At 48.2% G+C, this 18,148-nt stretch overlaps 2 protein-coding genes across 2 annotated transcripts in view; both read left to right on the top strand.

The window, feature by feature from the left end:
• Positions 1–1,333, top strand: part of GRPR (gastrin releasing peptide receptor) — a 31,108-nt gene extending 29,775 nt beyond the window's left edge. The window contains exon 3 of the mRNA XM_044235293.1: positions 648–1,333. Coding sequence (XP_044091228.1) covers positions 648–1,037 — 390 coding nt within the window. The 3' untranslated portion in view covers positions 1,038–1,333. The remainder of the gene's footprint in view (positions 1–647) is intronic.
• A 15,243-nt stretch (positions 1,334–16,576) lies between these two features.
• MAGEB17 (MAGE family member B17) lies at positions 16,577–17,628 on the top strand. The gene is given in 2 exon segments (XM_044234761.1): positions 16,577–17,273; positions 17,276–17,628. Coding segments are annotated over 2 exon segments (1,029 nt in total). The 5' UTR covers positions 16,577–16,597.
• The last annotated feature ends 520 nt before the right edge of the window (positions 17,629–18,148 follow it).

Genomic DNA, 18,148 nt, shown 5'->3' with positions numbered 1-18,148 from the left:
ACCTCAAATGCTTAAACGAGAAAGACTACAATGTTTCCCCTTGTAGTAGTTAGCAGAGGGCGCTGGGAACAAAAAATTCTAAGAACCTTCCTGTATCGTATAGCCCAGAAATAACTTGAGATTTAAAAAAAATATATAGGAAGTTATTTTGGCTTGGCCAATGAGAAAGAACAAAGCTGCCTGATTTTTTGAGCATCAGAGGAAATAAGAAATGATTAACTGTGGAGCCAAGAAAGACATGAAGTCATATGGCTGATAAAGTGCACCAGGGCTCTCCTGAGGAAAAAGAGGTCACTTACTAAAATTTCATTGTGCAGTCCATTCAAGCATGTAATCAACTTTGTTTAAAGATCTGTTCTCAGCTGCACATTCTAACGATATTCTACTTCATGGGTTTCTGCTTCCTGGCTTTTCCATCTCTGCGTTTCTGACTTTCCCCCCTTTTCTCCGTCTGTTTCTGTTGCTCTTCTCTCGTTTTACTGGATTTTCTCCTGTCCTCTTTCTCCCATTGAACTCTTTTTCTGTGCCTTTGTGAGCTCATCTTTTTCCCTGTTTTTTTTTTTCTCTGTCTGCATCTTTGTCTCTCTGCATTCATCCCACACTGTCCCTTGGTCCCTCTGTCTCCGTGTGTGTGACTCTCTCTTTAGATTGAATCCCGGAAGCGCCTCGCCAAAACAGTGCTGGTGTTCGTGGGCCTCTTTGCCTTCTGCTGGCTCCCCAACCACATCATCTACCTGTACCGCTCCTACCACTACTCCGAGGTGGACACCTCCATGCTCCACTTCATCACCAGCATCTGCGCCCGCCTCCTGGCCTTCACCAACTCCTGTGTGAACCCTTTCGCCCTCTACCTGCTGAGCAAGAGTTTCAGGAAACAATTCAACACCCAGCTCCTCTGCTGCCGGCCTGGGCTTATGACCCGCTCTCACAGCACTGGCAGAAGTACCACGTGCATGACCTCCTTTAAGAGCACCAACCCCTCTGTGGCCACCTTCAGCCTCATCAACGGAAACATCTGTCATGAAGGGTACGTCTAGGCTGATCCTTGACCCTGGCACCCGGGGGCCCCACTTTTGCTTTATGGCTAGTAAAGAACCCCTCACATCTGTTGTCTCTATACCCTCCAAAGACCCTTCGAAAGGCTATGAATTTGTAGACAAGTTGCAGAGAAGCCCAAATGGATTGCTGTGGTGTTTGAAAGGCCCATCAAGGCTTATATTTTCCATTTCAACTTCTGAATGTTCTTCTGATGTTGAGCCAACTGTCCCTTTTTTAAAAAGGGAATAAGAAATTATCTTTTTTTTAAAAAGATTTTATTTATTTATTTGACAGACAGAGATCACAAGTAGGCAGAGAGGCAGGCAGAGAGAGAGAGGAGGAAGCAGGCTCCCCGCCGAGCAGAGAGCCCGATGCGGGGCTCGATCCCAGGACCCTGAGATCATGACCTGAGGCGAAGGCAGAGGCTTTAACCCACTAAGCCACCCAGGCGCCCGAGAAATTATTATCTCTTAAGCATCAAGCCCTGATATATGAGTATGGCCAATTAAGTCATAGAAACTATATGAACCACCAGATTTATATAGCAGAACAATTATGTATTAGATGTTCACTTTTAAAAGTGAAGTGAAAGACTTCTGAAGCAGAAGCTAGTGCTTTAAAAATATGATTTGAGTAATTTTTCAGGAATATAATCACAAACCAAGGAACTGCTTTACACACCTAACATGAAAGCCAACCCTGTGAAATAGTCCCCTGTAGGAGGGACCATTCCCAAACTGGTAACACTGGAAGCCAGTTTAAAACAAACCCCTGAGTGTTGACTGTTTTTAAAAGATGTTACTGGGGACATCGGAGAAACACTCAACACATCATTTTAAGGCAAAAACCCAACCAAACACGTAGACACATATACCAAGATCTACACGAGGCTATGGATTGATATCTCAGACTCTGAATTCTAACTCAGAGCCATGGTATAGTTAGTTCTACCATAAAAGAGAAGTCCTTGTAGGGAAGAATTTGATCATGCTTTCAATTCATCATTTACAAGTACATGAAGTGTAATATTCACTTTTGGTATACAGGTTTTCAGCCAAATGTATTTACTTAGGTTTGGCTGTCCTTGTCTGCTACACTGAAGCAGTAATTTCTTATGTTAAAAAAAAAGGGGGGGGGATCAAATCTCAGTGGAAACAGAAACATGTTTACATTTAACATATGCTTCCCTAAAATCTGTGGGAGGAAATGAATAAAAGGTATGTAATATATATTTCTGTTTGAATATGTCTAAGTAATTTACAGAGGGCTTAGCTTTCAGAAAGAGTTATAAAACACTACGGATACATTAAGTTTCTAGTTAAGAGGAGCATTTATGAAAAGGTCATGTGCAGAAAAATACTGGACTGAAATCTCATTATTTTTCTGAGCAAAGAGATTTGACGATCTTACTTTGGAAACCCTGAACCAAGTTTTTCTTGACTCCAGGAAAGGGCTGATTCTGACAGGTGGCAAACATGTTAACCCACATTCTGCAAAATGTGCCCCAAGGTGTGTCCCTCACATCCAAAGATGACTTTAGTTCCGGTTTTCTCTATCCAAGTGAGAAGGAACTGTCAGTTGGAGTGAGACCTCTTCACTTCTGTCCCCACCTGCTTTCCTGGTACTCCATAACAACACTGGACAGTTTGAAAAGAACCAAGATTCTTAGCTGGGCGTCCCAACTCTGTCTCTAGCTATGAGTTTACCTATCCGTTTCCCTTGTCTCGACTCATGTTTTCATCTCTAGCAGGACAGGTCAGTATTAAGGCCCCTCTGTTGCCAACATCCTTGGGTCTTGTTGTTGTTTCTAGTTCTGTCTCTAAAGCCTTCATACAGCCCTCCCGCTCACAGCTGCCCTGCCCTTGCAACAACTCCTCTTGGGAAATCCTTCAACCCGCATGCACAGACCTGTTTCCCTTAGTGGAACGGAAGGAGACCGACTATTCCATCCCTTCCAGGGGCTCACTGGAACCATTTGTGTGAAAAACCTCCCACTGGCTTATTACATTTTGGAATTAAAGCTGAAAGACACATAAGAAAGCACACTGGTCAGTCTCCTCACTGCAAAGGGTAGTCTTCCTGCCCGTCCCCAACCTCCGTTCCCCCATCATCGTAAACAAGCGCTCCATGATTTTACCCTTGGATTTCTTCAAAACTGTATGTATGAAGCCACTTCGTACCTACCTAGTTAGGGGCTGCAGTGTCTAGCATTCTGGGTGCAGAGTGTGACTTGTTCAAGCGTCTCTGATCGACCTGCTTTCGAAGACATTTGGGGAGTAGGACTCGTCTTAATGTCTCCTTCAGGGAACACCGCGGCATAGATTGCGTCGGTCCCCTCCCTAGCTTCTGCACAGACGGCAACGAGACTGAAGTCTCGGTAAAGTTCTGTGTCCCGAGGCTAATCTTACCACCTCTCTGGGACCTGAAATGAAAGGGTCGGAGAAGGCCTCTGCCCGCCGGTGAGCCAGGACTGCTAAAACGTCTGTGAATCAACTGATGGATAGACCCCAGCCTTTTTATTGGGAGGGACTGAGCCGGGCCCTTCTCTAGGGACAGCAACTTCTTATTCCACCTCAAGAACCTGAAATTATGGTGAGAGACACCCCGGCCCCCAAGTGATATCACTTCCCTGTTAGGGCAGAGCATGGCCGGGGCTGGAGCTAAGACATTTCACGCCTGGCTTCCAAAGATAATCAGGTTTAGCGCTTATGTCTTTGGCGAGGGAAAAAAAAAAAAAATCAATTTTTGCTGTGGAAAACCATCTGTGTTTATTCAATTGACAGACACTACCTTTCAATCTATCTTAAATTGAGCCTCCCTGAGGCAGGCAGCTCAACAGTGATAGATTAAGCAATAAACAAGGCAGCCTTCCCACCAACGGCTGCTGCCGGCAGGGAAGGCGCCGCGGCTGTTAGGAGGGATATTCCACAGCGAGGTGATGCGTCCCGCTTGGTGCAGATGAGACCCCCTCCCTGCTGGCGATCTGATGAGTCCCCGTAAATGTGGACGGCTAAACCCTCTTCCTCTGGCTGCCCTCACTCCCCCCACTGCACCTGGCTTTCTGCCTCATTTACAAGCCCTGGGTTTCCCTCTTGGCCACACAAACAATTTGGTTTCATCCTGAAGGATGGAGAACCCTTAAGTGAAGAATCAGTTTACAGGCTGCTTCGGATGACCCAAACTCAGCTTGTTACGAAAACGCACACTGAACAGAAATAAATGAACTTGGCCGTGGGACACGGGCACACTGAAGTTATAGTTTTCATTTACACCCAAAGGAGAGGTGGTGAGTGGTTTCAGAGTCTATCCTGTACCAGATGTCTTCTAGAAATAGAGTGTAGCTTTGTTTGGGGACTACACGTCGAATGACATCTTCAATCTGTGGACTAAAAGGTGGCTAAGTCACTTTCCTATGAAGCCAGATAGAGATGATCACCCCGGGACCGGGACCGTATGAGAGCTGAAGGAGCGGTACTCACTTCTGTGGTGGTGAGTCTGGCGGCGGGGGGGGGAATGGCGGTGGCAAATTTTCTTGCCATCTCTGCCCTTCACATCCAGGACCCAGAGGAGCTGTTGTTAGACAGCAGCTCTGAAGTAGCCCTGAGTTGCTGGGAGGACTGGAGCGCATTTTGCACGTTGTCTCAAGTTCAGCTGAATCTTCATAAAATGGATTAACAGCTGAAAACAAAGAAATCAGTCACTCTCCTGGGGCCAGGTTTTGTGTCCGCTGTTCAAAGAAACCAAGCCCTAACAAGCTCAAGTTTATTCTGCCTGTGACGGTCATTCCTCTTGGCCCCCACCCTGACAGAGCCCCCAGCCCCCACCCCCCAACACAAACACAATAACTTTTAATATCAAACCACCTCTCACCATAACTTTGTTCTTCAAAGACACCCTTTTGTTGGGTAGGGGCCGAGCGTGAATGCCCCCGGATAGACCCAGCACAGTCAGCAAACCGCGCACAGGAACAGACCTTTCTGAAACCACATTAGAAGTACACTCAGTGGAATTTATCTGATTTTTTTAGAAGTTTAAGAGCCCCTGGTTAAAATATTGCAAGTCCACGATTATTAATCCAAGCCTTCCCTGCTCACCAAAGAGTTGCTTAACATCCTTCACTATGGAAATCTGTAAATGGCATTTACTAGTGACCATCTAGATTCGATGAAAAGACCCAGGGACAATGAGGCTACAGATGTTGAACCATATTCCACCTACAAAAGGGTGATTTCACATGGTCCGCCGTCATGTGATTTCATCTGTGTTCACGGCCATTCTGTGATACCGAAGACCGGCGCCGATGACACTGAAATGGAAGTCTAAGAGACCAAGGGCGGGAGCCTGAGGAGTAAAAACACAAGCCACAGCACACAGCGGATCTGTGTGGCACCTCAGTGGAGCTCTGTGGCTCGAAAAGTGCTGGAAAGGAGGGGGCTCGACTTCACCAGGCACCAGTGATGTGCCGAATGCGGTGCTGAGCCCATTCCCATTCTCGCTCCCGAGTACCCTGGACAGTGTTCAGATGACGAAGCGGAGGCTCAGGGAGATCCCGTCACCCTCCCGAGGTCACAGGGCACAGCGGAATGGCAGAGTATTAACAGGGCCCTGGATCTCTCTTAAGACCCTGTCCGTTCCACTGCTCAGCACTGCTTCCCAAATCCAGCCCATGCGAGAAATTAAGCTCACAGTAACTCACAGCCCCATTCCCTGCTCTAGCTTTGTCCAGAGGCACGAGCTACCCAGGAGCTGATTCAGGGATACCCACAAAGGCATGGAAGGTGCTTCTGAGCATGGAAGTGAAGGACTCGCTGCAGGCAGAGGCGGAAATGTAGCACAGAGCAGGTGGGCGAGGAAGTCCGTCCGTTCGGTTTGGCCCCGAGACACAATGCATTTACAACTGGAAGCCCTGGGAAGAATTTCCCACTTGGTTCGGTGACTAACCAAGGAGACAAAAAACCCTGGCAAACAGCCGTATACAGAGACCCAAGGGAGAACAGTCAACCCAGACATCCTTCTTTGAATTCGGATTCTTTGGAGAACAGGTATCAGGAAGGGGTAGAACCCCTTCCCCATTCCCACCCTTCCCTCCCAAACAGTAAGATATGACAACAGATGGTCTTCTGGAAGCCTGGAAACCCAGGCTATAAGAATAGCGTTTAACAGAAAGATAGCTCCTGGACTAAGTTATGAGCTCAGGTATGCACTCAGGCATCTGAGTGCCTAGCCCTAGGTGCCCTGTTAAAAACATAGATACCATCGTCTCTCTGCCCGTTCTGAGCTCACATTCTAGAAGATAAGATTATTTCCTTTTTACCTCCAAATTTAAAATTCATTCCCAGAGCCATATAATGACATGGCAGGACTTGCATAATTTTATGGTCTTTTAAAAGGATCATTTTAATGGACAGTAAAACTTCACACATTCAACACCTCATTAATTCCCAGATGAGCTTGAAAATTTTGGTATACCTCGGGATTTCAGTGTTCAAGGTACATTATATAATTTAGGACTGTTGTGAATCCATATTTTTTCATCACTTTGCTAAAGTTTTAGCCAGTGCTATTGATATATCGATACTGATAATGTGTAACATTATGAAAGTAAAAGTGATAAAAAAAAAAAAAATCCCCCTCACGCCCATAACCTGGGGTTAACAGATTCAAACACAACCTTTCTTGCATCCAAGTCAGCAGAATTTGGGGTAATAAAATTTGTTGAAAAGGCCTGAGTTGTAAAAATACATGGCACAAACTTCTTTATGTCATTTTCTGTTTTGTTTTAAATATTGGGCTCATATTTTGTAAATTATAATTGTAATTGTTACTATTAACTGTAAATATTTATTGCATCAAAAATGTGCTCTGTGTTAAATAAGTCAGAACAAGTTCCAGGTGTGGTACTTTGTATAAATAATGTCATGGCTTGGCTTTGCCTAGACTCCTTAGATTAATGAATTATTTATAAGAAATTCACAATATTAATATGAATGATTCAGGTTTTTTAAATGTGCAAACTTAACTGTGTGACCATGTGAAATTCTCTGAAGTGTGCTCAATGATTGTACTCTAGTTTTTCTGAGATATGTTTCCAGTGCTTCTATCACATTGTATGTGATCTGTGTGACATTAAGTCAAATCAGTGTAGCTGAATATTTAAGCCATAAAAGATAAGAAATGTGTTTTATTTCTTAATATAATAAAGCATAATTTATTAAATGGACAGATGCATGTATTCAGTGTTCAATAAAAATAAAGCTGTTGCATGGATATAGTCGGTGACCATCTGCTCCCGGGCTCTTCTGTTCCAGAACCGTCTACATTAGAATCATCCAGGCTGCTTGTTGCAAAATGCAGATTCTCCAATTCCCAATTGATGGAACATCTGGGGGTTTGGCCTAAAAATCTGCATTTTAAAACAAGTTCCCCAGGTGATTCCTCAAAATGCAAGGGTTTTGTTTCATTCAACTTTTAAGATATATATTTAACTTTCAGGGACGCCTGGGTGGCGCAGTTGGTTGGACGACTGCCTTCGGCTCAGGGCGTGATCCTGGAGTCCCAGGATCGAGTCCCACATCAGGCTCCCAGCTCCATGGGGAGTCTGCTTCACTCTCTGACCTTCTCCTCGCTCATGCTCTTTCTCACTGTCTCTCTCTCAAATAAATAAATAAAATCTTTAAAAAAAAAAAAAAAAGATATATATTTAACTTTTGAATAAGTAAGCTTTTCTCATGATTCAAAATCAAAAGCATAAGAAAGCATATTCAGGGAAAAGTCCTAAGGCTACTCACCGTTCCCAGCCGCCATCAGCACTCCCCCTCCATGGGTGACCACTGTGGCTATGCTGTGAGATGTGTATGCTACTGGCCACTTCTTATGCACCTGCCAGTAAATACAATACGTGTTTTCCTGTAGCCCAGCACCATTTTACAGACATAGTAGCACATTATATGCATTGTTTTGCCCCTTGTTTGCTCCACTGCACACTCTATCTATCTTGGAGAGCTTTCCAATCATTATACAACATTCTTCCCCATTCTTTCTTCTATCTGCATAGCATCTCCTACTTTTTTATTCAGTCCCCCTTTGATGAACACTGAGGTTGTTTCCAGTATTTAGCTATGATGAACCGGGTTGCAAAGAATACCACATAATCATACACATGTAGGAAAACATCTTAAATGTGGAATTGCAGAACTAAAGACCATATACTTGTATTATTTGACGGATACTCCAAATCGCTCTTTTTAGGCCTTAAATACCAAAGTTTGAGAACCTCTGCTTTCTGGGATAGCCCTAGCCGTCAGAGGGCAGGAAAGTACGAAAGAGAGAACACAGTTGGTTGCAAATGGGGGCTGTTGAAGCTCCCTGCATTCCAGGTGAGGAAAGCACGCCTATCAGATAGAGTGAACAAGTTCCTAGAGGGGCACACTGACAGCCATGCCAAGGAGGCCCCAGAGTGCAGGGGTGCCTATGATCACGACCACAGGGTCATCTCTCCGGATGGATCCCCCACCGTTAAGTGGTAAGTGCTGTCTGAACGTGTCCATGTTTTTAAATAGCTAAAAGAGATGACTCGTGATTGTGCCTAAAGGAGACCCTGCATCTCTCGTTTTCCTGGGTTACATGGGAAGGTGAGCAGACGAGTATCTCTGAGACACCCGGGGTATAAAAATCCAGTTGGCATTTAAGGTCGGTCCATGTTAATAGCTGAGAGCTCTAGCCAAAGGCCAGGTGAATTTTCTTATCAGGAACTTAACTTCTTTGTAAGCACACTGCCTGCCATGTCAGAAAAGTGGCTTCATTAATGCATAGATTATAATACTGAGAATTTAACATTCTCTTTAGAGTCTTGGATTATTGAAGGTGGAAGATACCCCAGAGAATGCCCAGACACAACCTCACATCTCACCAACGAGGAAGCTAAAGAGAGCATCATGGTTTGTGTTTCCACACGGTCATCAGACTTCAGAGAAATGAAAACAACAGGCTTGGAGATGCCACGGATGAGGAGAGGTTCATCACGCCCTTCTGCTAGAGGGAAGGGAAATCTATGCACGGCTATCTGGGAACACATCAGGCAGAGAACCTTCCTTCCTGTTCACTGGGGCTCAATATTGAAAAACTTTGGCTTCTAATATAAGAGATATCAGATAACATCTTATTAAGAAAATGACACAAAAGTAGGCATCTTGTCCCCTGAATATGGACTGAACTATGTTCAATATTATAAAAATCAGAGAAGTCAAGCATTTTATCTAGGTCACTTGATATTTATGACATTTATGTTTCCGGGTGTCCCTTCCCACCTTCTGTGACAGCCCAGTGCTCCTCCATGTCCCTCAGAGGGACTGGACTAGCTCTGACTCCCCAGTGTGCTGTTTGCTAGAACAGTCTGTGTTCGTGGGTCCACTCCTGAGGAGTTTTCCAGGATATTGCTGCTTAAAGTATTGTCTGTGGACCGGCAGTGTTGACATCACCTGTTAAAAAATGCAGGCTCGGGGCGCCTGGGGGGCTCAGTGGGTTAAAGCCTCTGCCTTCGGCTCAGGTCGTGATCCCGGGGTCCTGGGATGGAGCCCCACATCGGGCTCTCTGCTCAGCGGGGAGCCTGCTTCCCCTTCTCTCTCTGCCTGCCTCTCTGCCTACTTGTGATCTCTGTCAAATAAATAAATAAATAATCTTTTTTTAAAAATGCAGGCTCTTGGGACACCTGGGTGGCTCAGTGCGATAAGTGTCGGACTCTTGATTTCGGCTCAGCTCGTGAAATCAGACGTGTAGGATCAAGCCCTGCATCAGGCTCCGTGCTCTGTGCATTCTGCTTGAAATTCTCTCTCTCTCTCTCTCTCTATCTGCCCCTCCCCCCACAAGTGTTGGCTCACTCTCTCTCTCTCTTTCTTAAATAAATAAATAAAATCTTTTAAACAAATGCAGGCTCTTGGATCCTGCCTCAGCCTTCTGCATTTTAATTTTGACAGATTCCCCAAGTGAATCCTATGCATATTCAGACAAGTGCCACTGTTAGTTGGCCTCATTGGTAGACCACAAGAAAGGAAAATAATCAGTTGTGTGATGAGTCCTTAAACTTTTTTTAAAAATTACTTATTTCTTTATTTGACAGAGAGAGAGAGAGAGGGAGAGAGGGAACACGAGCAGGAGAAGTGGGAGAGGGAGCAGCAGGCTGAGCAGGGAGCCCGACGCGGGGCTCGATCCCAGGACTGGGCCGAAGGCAGACGCTTAATGACTGAGCCACCCAGGCACCTGTGTGATGAGTTCTGCGATGACTCCAGGCCCGTAAGACCTAGATAACCTCCCAGGCCCTGGAGAGCAAGGAGGGGACACTGGGGGATCTGGCCACTCTGTATGGACGGAGTTTGGCCCAGATGACTAAAGTGGTAAACAGGCCACATGAGGAAAGAGATTCCAGAAGGTTGGAGGAAATGTGTGGACACCACCAGATGGCATAACAAAAGTATCAAGAAGAGGTTGTTAAAAGCTCCAGTGGACCTGCCCTCTCAGAAGCAGAATCGAGACTGCAGGCAAAATCTTGCTTGCTGTCCCTTTAAAGCAGAAGGGTGTGGTTCTCTTTGGACAGATGAAAAAGGAAAATCTCTTACAAGTGGAGGGTGAAAACCAGTTAGGTCCTACCTGAATGTTGTGAAGGGAACAAAGGGGCATCAACCCCCTAGTGGTCTGTAGCTCTCATGGTGTCTTAAAGTTTCCGCCTTGTGGCACAGTTTAAGAGAATACAGAAAACAGGTCACTCCAAATTGTGCAGGTGCCTAATAATCAAAGCCAGTCCCACTTAAACATGCTAACTGGTCATTTATATTCAAAACTAAAATCGCTCTCTCGCAATACCCTTCCCCTCTTTTTGTGTTCCCTTTGCCTTGTAATGGCTGTCAAAATTCTCCCGTTCATCTAAACTCAAAACATGCTTAAGATTCTCTCTCCATCTCCCTCTGCCCCTCCCCTCCTCTAGCTCTCCTGCTCTTTAAGAAGAAAGAAAGAAAGAAAGATCCTGATGCCCAGCATCCTGCCCGAACAACTGCATCAGAATCTCCAGGAGGAGAGAACCAGGCAGTCCTAGTCAAAGCTCCCCAAGGGACTGCAATGAGCAGACAACGTTAAAGACCATGTCAACTGAGATGTCCTCTTACATCTCGGCTGGCCTGAATCCAACCCAGTCCTCAAAGCTCAGCTCCGTCTGTGAAGCCTTCCTGCTCACCTGTGCTCAATCGGCACTTTCTGCGGGGGTCCTAGCTTTAATCCTAAGCTGCCTTGAATCATATTTACTTGTGTGAATGCTGGTCTCTTTCCCTAGATCAGGGACTGACAAACATTTTCTGAAAAGGGCCGGGTAGCAAATGTTTTAGGCCTTGTGAGATCTACAGTCTGTCAAGACTGCTCAACCCTCTCTTTGTAGCATCAAATCAGCCATAGATAACATGTAAATGAATGAACGTGGCTGTGTTCTAACAAACCTGTATTTGCAACACACGACGGTGGGCTCGATTTGGCTTGAAAGCTACAGCTGCAGACTTCCCAGCACAAGACTGAAATAGCGCTTTAGGGGCTAGAATCGTTCAGTCTCTCTCACTCTCTCCGGCTCTCCCTCCCTGCCTCTCTAGCCCTAGTGCCTATCACAGTGATAGACACCCACAAAACTCCCTTTGTCGGGGCCTATGTGGTTAGTTTCTCACAACCAAGCCCAAGCCTGCGTAAGGCAAAATGAGGCAGGAGGAGTCAAAAGTTGTCGATTCTGCCTTTTAGGCAAATGTTAACATTTACCTTACTTATTATCGTTCCCAGCGGAACTGTCCAATAGTCTCCATCTGCAGGGCACAGAGGCGCTCATCAACAGTGAAAATGCGGGAGTGCCTGGGTGGCTCAGTGGGTTAAAGCCTCTGCCTTCGGCTCAGGTCATGATCCCAGGGTCCTGGGATCGAGCCCCGAATCGGGCTTCCTGCTCAGTGGAAAGCCTGCTTCCTCCTCTCTCTCTGCTTGCCTCTGCCTGCTTGTGATCTCTCTCTGTCAAATAAATAAATAAAATCTTTAAAAACAAAACAAAAAACAGTGAAAATGCGTTCCTGGGCCAGGACTAACTTTCCAGCTGCACACGGCATCCCTCCTACCATGCTCTAGGCTGGTCAGCACCTTTGAGAAGATTCATGAGGTGCGAGCATCTGAACACAGATCAGTGTTTGTAAGAGGTAGCTGTCCAGTTTGCAAGCCCAGACTGTAAGAAAGCGCCCTGATCAGCAGCACCAAGTAATGTTGACGGAACTCATCAGTATTGAACAACCGCGCCTGGTCTGGCCACTAGTGACAGCAACCAGAGCTCCCTGGGCCGCAACCACGGACAGGTGAGCCTTTGAGAGCTCCTGAAGGTACATCACTTAAGTGCTCACACTTGTTTTAAGAGGTCTCAGGCCGTTTGGGCTACTATAACAAAAATACCATTGACTAGTAGCTTATGAACAACAATGATGGATTTCTCCCAGTTCTGAAGGGTGGGATGTCCAGGATCAAGGGGCCCGCAGATTTGGTGTTTGGTGAGAGCTCACTTCTGGTTCAGAGATGGCTCCTTCTCCCTGGTCGCACACAGCGGAAGGGGTCCCAGGATCTTCCGGGGGGCGCTTGAAGGACAGCGCCGCTCGCATCCCTGAGGGCTCCACCCTCACGGCCCAATCCCCGCCCAAAGGCCCCCACCTCCTAATGCCATCACCCTGGGGGCTAAAACTAGAGCACATGAATTTGGGAGAGAGACACACTCAGTCCACGGCTTAGGGGTTCATTTTAGTAAGGAAGTATGCCTTGTATCTCCTAATTCACGTTTCTTCTCCTTGCTCTAAAGTGTATCTGTGGGGCGCCTGGGGGGCTCAGTGGGTTAAAGCATCTGCGGTTGGCTCAGGTCATGACCCCAGGGTCCTGGGATCGAGCCCCGCATCGGGCTCCCTGCTCTGCAGGAAGCCTGCTTCTGCCTCTCGCTCCGCTGCTCCCCCTGCTTGTGCGCGCGAGCGCTCTCTCTCTCAAATAAATAAATAAAATCTTTACAGTAAATAAATAAATATTAAATGTATCTCAGGCAATGAGAAGAAAAGGCTGTGTACAAACTGGTGCACTGGCACACACTACCAGAGCAATAAGAATTCTAAAATAAATGAAGAGTGTGAATAAAGAAAAAAGAGATAATATCTGGCAATCAGGTGATCACCTCCATATGCACCGTCACAGCACGTCTAAAGAACGGGGGCTCCAAAATCCTGCGCCTCTGACCCTTCCCTGTAGAAAGTTAAGAGAGTCAAAGTCACAGCCAAAGTTCTCTGGCTGGTGAGAGCACATCACCTGCCCTAGGTCTCTTATCTTAAGCTATAGCTTCTTCAGGTCTCATAACTCTGGGGCAAGGAACTATTTTCTGCAAAATTTACAGCTGGGAAACTGCTCGGGACTTTGAACGGATGTGGCATTTCCCAGAAAGCCTTTAATCAAGGAGACAGGAGCTGAAATGAGGATCCCTATGTAGGAGGACTTGGGGAGACTAACATTCCAGAATATAGACAATGCACAGAGACTGGCATGCGGCTGCTTGAAGCCCTGCAGGGTCCCAGGCAGGCGTGTGCAGCTACATTTCCTGCTACCTTACAGCACTGTCAGAAACACGAGACCCTTGGTCTCAGGAGGGCAACCTCGCGTCAGCAGAGGGGGGAGTGTGAGCCTCTAATAGTCTTCAAGGAGAGGATCCGGCCAGAAGAGTGGGGTCCCGTGGAGTTTTGCCCTGGCTATCCGCCCTGGGAAGTCTGGATTTGGCTAACCCCAACTTCTAATTCTGTAGTCCCAGGAGATAAGGGTCTTGATCTGAGGGGGAGAGCCCCACGTTTCCTGAGAGTGAAGTCCCAGGATTAGCCAGGCGTCAAGGTGATGAAATTTAGGGAGCAATGAGAGAATTACCCCCACGCTAATGGAGGAGACACCACAGAGCCTACCCCCACCCCCACCCCGCAACCTGCGAGGCCCAGGTTGAGGCAGAGTTGTCAGGCCGAAGAAGCCCCTCACTTCCACCAGCAGGGCCTCAGAAAGAGGAAGCCCTTAATCTAGGGGGACTGGGCCCCAATCCTACAGAGGGAGGAAACCCAAGAACTAACAAGAGCCAATGCGAGGACCTAGTGATACGAGATAATTCCCGCCAGGGGAGAGGGTCACACATTCCCAGCGCCCTCTTCTTTGTAGCAGGAAGCTGAGCGCTCAGCCCAGGAGCTCCTTGTTCCTGTCCAGAGGCCTTGGTAGAAAGGCAGCGGTAACAGTCATGACGAGGGAAAGTTCTAGCCCTAATTGGAATTCAGGTGAGGACCCTAAATACTACAGAGAGGACCTCTACCCAAAAGAGGTGGGGGGGTGCCTGGAGTCCCACGCCTGCTGCCAGGTCTGGGAGTCCGTAGCAATGGTAGTCACATGTGGTGCACTCGGACTTTCTCTTCTGGGGACTCAGGGACGGTGTGAGATTGGTGGACTCAAGTGGGTAGAGGAAGGAGTCCCGGCTCGGGTTGATATCACTGGGTTGCCGAAGTACCGCCCCTGCTGACAGCCCTCAGAGACCCCTAGGGGGCTTGGCCGGATGTGGCTTACTCTGACTTCCGCTTTGAAAGTTCTGGAAGGTGAGGAACTTCGCCTGACAGACACGAGCTTGAGTTAGTGGAGAGGGAAATTTCAGGACTGCTCAGGTATCAAGGTAAGGGCATTGGATGTGGACTGAAGGAACCACTCTGCCTAGCACCAAGGAAGCCCCGCGAAGTCCCGCGCTAGCCTCAGCACGGGGAGCCTCGGCAAAATTATTTGGCTTTTCTGTGGGGCGCACCACGGCGGGGAGGGCCTAGGCCGAAGTGGGGGTGGCAACAGTTCTGCTACAGGGAGACTCATGGGCCCTAACTGGAGTCCTGGTAGGACCCTGAGTGCTAATGAGGGGGCCTTTCCCTCATAAGGGGGGAGGGGCCATCCGCCCCTAGAGCAACAGGCAGGGATAAATGCAGTGCGTCCGTGCTCCCTGTCTAGCGACGGAGGGAGGTGACGACTTGAGTGTGAGGCCGAGAGACCCAGAAGTAGGAGGAGGCTCAGGTTTTGGTAGATCAGTGGGGTCCCAAACAGTCCTGCCCCTGCTGTCAGCCCTCGGAGGCCCCATACAGCCTTGGCTATACCTAGGCTCGCCCTGACTTCTACGTTTGGGAACTCGGGAGGGGAGGACCTTGTTCTGAAGGGCATGGACTCTAATAAGTGGAGTGCAGAGTTCCAGAACTGGTCAGGTATGAAGGTGGAGATCCTGACTATGTACTGACACAACCACCCAGTGCCCTTGCCCCCCAGGTCTGAGAGGTCGCAGCAGAGCCGGGAGTGGAGGCTGACCTGCTTGAAATGTCCCAGGGAGAGGAAGGCCTCGTCTACGTGGCCCCAGTTCAGCAGGAGGACACCAACACCCTAGTAGGATTCCAGATTGAGGACCCTGAGTGCTAATGAGAGGACCTCCCCGCAAAAGAGGGGGCAGACCAGGAAGCAACTTGTGCTTTCAGCTCCAGGAGGCTCAAGGCAGTTATATCCAGATGTAGTGTGGCCCAGCTTCGTCTCCAGTGACTCAGAGAAGACCTTGATCTGAGTCTGGGTGACTCAGCTCAGCAGAATGGGGATTCAGAAGTCCAACCCTGAGCCAAGGTCAAAACTCTGGGTGAGGACTGAGCGAGTGACACCGTGGAGAGCTATGGGATCCCATTGAGTCCCCATCCTCTTCTCATCCTTTGTAGGACCCAAGCAGCATTGGTGGGATGTAATTCACCCTGAACTTCCAACTCTGAGGTCCCATTTAAGCAAAGACCTTGGGTGAACGGCATGGGCTCAGGTCCACTGAAGGGGGAGCCCCAGGACGGGTCAGGTGTCAAGGTGAGGATATCGAGGGAGGCAATGGGGACCAGTCAAGCCCGCAATGGGGAGGGATGCACCAAGCCTCACCCCTGGGAGGCCCAGGGCAGAGCTGACAGATTCAGGTGCCCCCTGAGTTCAGTTTGCAGGGTTTCAACAAATGACAGCCTTGGTTTAAGGACCGGTTGCCCCAGTTTAGCAGAGAGAGGAGTCCCAGGCCCTGTTGGGAATGAAGGTAAAAATCCAGCGTAAGCAATGGGAGAAACCACTCCAGAACAGAGAGGCTGCAGAAAGTCTTCCTGTGCTGTCAACCGGGAAAGCCATGCGCAGAGCTCTTAGGGTGAGATGAGCCTTCGGGGGCAGTGGCGCTGGATCAGAGAGGAAGGGAGACGCGAGGGTGTTCCTCCTAGCCGGGGCTGGCAGACTGCAGCCTGAGACAGGCTCTGACTTCCTCCACCAGGTCCTCAGGAGACAGACGGACAGGACAGAAGCCTGTGGGGTCCTACGGCAGCACCCTCAAGGACACCTCCAGTGGAGCAAATTTAAAGCCACAAAGACATCTCCCTGCTGAAGCGACTCACACCCTTTTATCCTCCTCCTCCAGGTGCCCACACCAGGTGCCTTCCTGTCACAGTCCTGCCTGCTGTTCCTAACCACAGTCATGCCTCGAGGTCAGAAGAGCAGGCTCCGTGCCCGTGAGAAACGCCGGCAGGCCCGAAGTGAGAGCCAGGGGCTCGGGGGAGCTCAGGCCACTGCAGCAATGGAAGCAGAGTCTCCCTCGTCCCCCATGCCTGCTGGCGAGGGTGCGCCCCCAAGCCCCCCTGCAACGGGCCCTCCCCAAAAGTCTCAGAGGGCCCGATCCACCGGCAGTCCTGATGCAAACATTTCAGGCTCAAGTTCTGACGAAGGTGCCAAGAGCCAAGGAGAGGAAGGTCCAAGCTTCCCCCAGTTCCTGCCTTCCCCTGGGAGCTCTCACAGAGATCCTCTGACCGAGAAGGCAGGCATGCTGGTGCATTTTCTGCTGTACAAGTATAAAGTGAAGGAGCCCATCACAGAGGCAGAAATGCTGAAGGTTATCAACAAGCAGTACAAGGAGCAATTCCCTGAGATCCTCAGGAAAACCACTGAGCGCCTGGAGCTGGTCTTTGGCCTTGAGCTGAAGGAAGTTGACCCCAGCAGTCACACTTACGCCTTTGTTAGCAAAGTGGGCCTTCCCACCGAAGGGCGTCTGAGTGATGGCATGGGCTTTCCCAAGAATGGGCTCCTGATGCCTCTCTTGGGTGTGATCTTCATGAATGGCAACCACGCCTCGGAGGAGGAGATGTGGGAATTCCTGAATGTGTCTACGCTAGGAGGAGACACCTCCTCTTTGGGGACCCCAGGAAGCTCATCACCGAAGATCTGGTGCAGGAAAAGTACCTGGAGTACCGCCAGGTGCCCGACAGCAATCCTCCTCGCTATGAGTTCCTGTGGGGTTCAAGAGCCCACGCGGAAACCAGCAAGATGAAAGTCCTGGAGTTTTTGGCCAAAGTCAGTGATACTGTCCCCAGTGCCTTCCACAGCCGGTATGAAGAAGCGTTGAGAGATGAGGAGGAACGAGCCCAGGCCAGCCCGGCGGCCAAGGCTACCCCAGATGCCCCAGCCAGCGCCTGCTCCAAGGCCACATCCGGCAGCCCCCTTCAGCCTCAGTGAAGTCAAAGCCAAGGCCTTCACCTTGCCCTTGGAAAGGGCTGCCAACCTCCTAATGTAGCGGGGAGTCAGGTGGAGCCAGAGCAGAACATATCTTTTCTTCGGGTTCTTGTTATTCATAAATAACGTACAGGTTTACCTCTTTTTTTTTTCTTATCGTTCCAATGTGTTCTTTTTAAAAAGGTTTATTTAAATTCAGAATCTAAGTTTATGAATAACGTGGCTCACATGTTTATTGCTGGTTATCAAATTTGAGAGTAATGCTTCTGTATTTTGTAAAACAAATTGAAAATTCTTGCATCTCTTACTGTGATCCAGTTCAAGAAAAACAGAGCACTAGAAAAGGGATATTCATTAAAATGTAAGAGAACCACACAGAGAGAATGTTGGGATAACAAGATCGTGAAAAAAAAAAAAGTACCAAGTGGTTAATTCTTGGTTTTTCTTATTTCTTCTGCTCTTTCTTTTGGTTGAATTAAAAGAAATATACTTTTCAAGAATGTGGGAGAAAATAAATTGTCAT

The sequence above is a fragment of the Neovison vison genome, chromosome X (genome assembly GCF_020171115.1).
Source record: "Neovison vison isolate M4711 chromosome X, ASM_NN_V1, whole genome shotgun sequence".
Classification (NCBI taxonomy): domain Eukaryota; kingdom Metazoa; phylum Chordata; class Mammalia; order Carnivora; family Mustelidae; genus Neogale; species Neogale vison.
The sequence above is the reverse complement of the archived record's forward strand: the minus strand, read 5'-3'. Positions and strand labels throughout refer to the sequence as shown.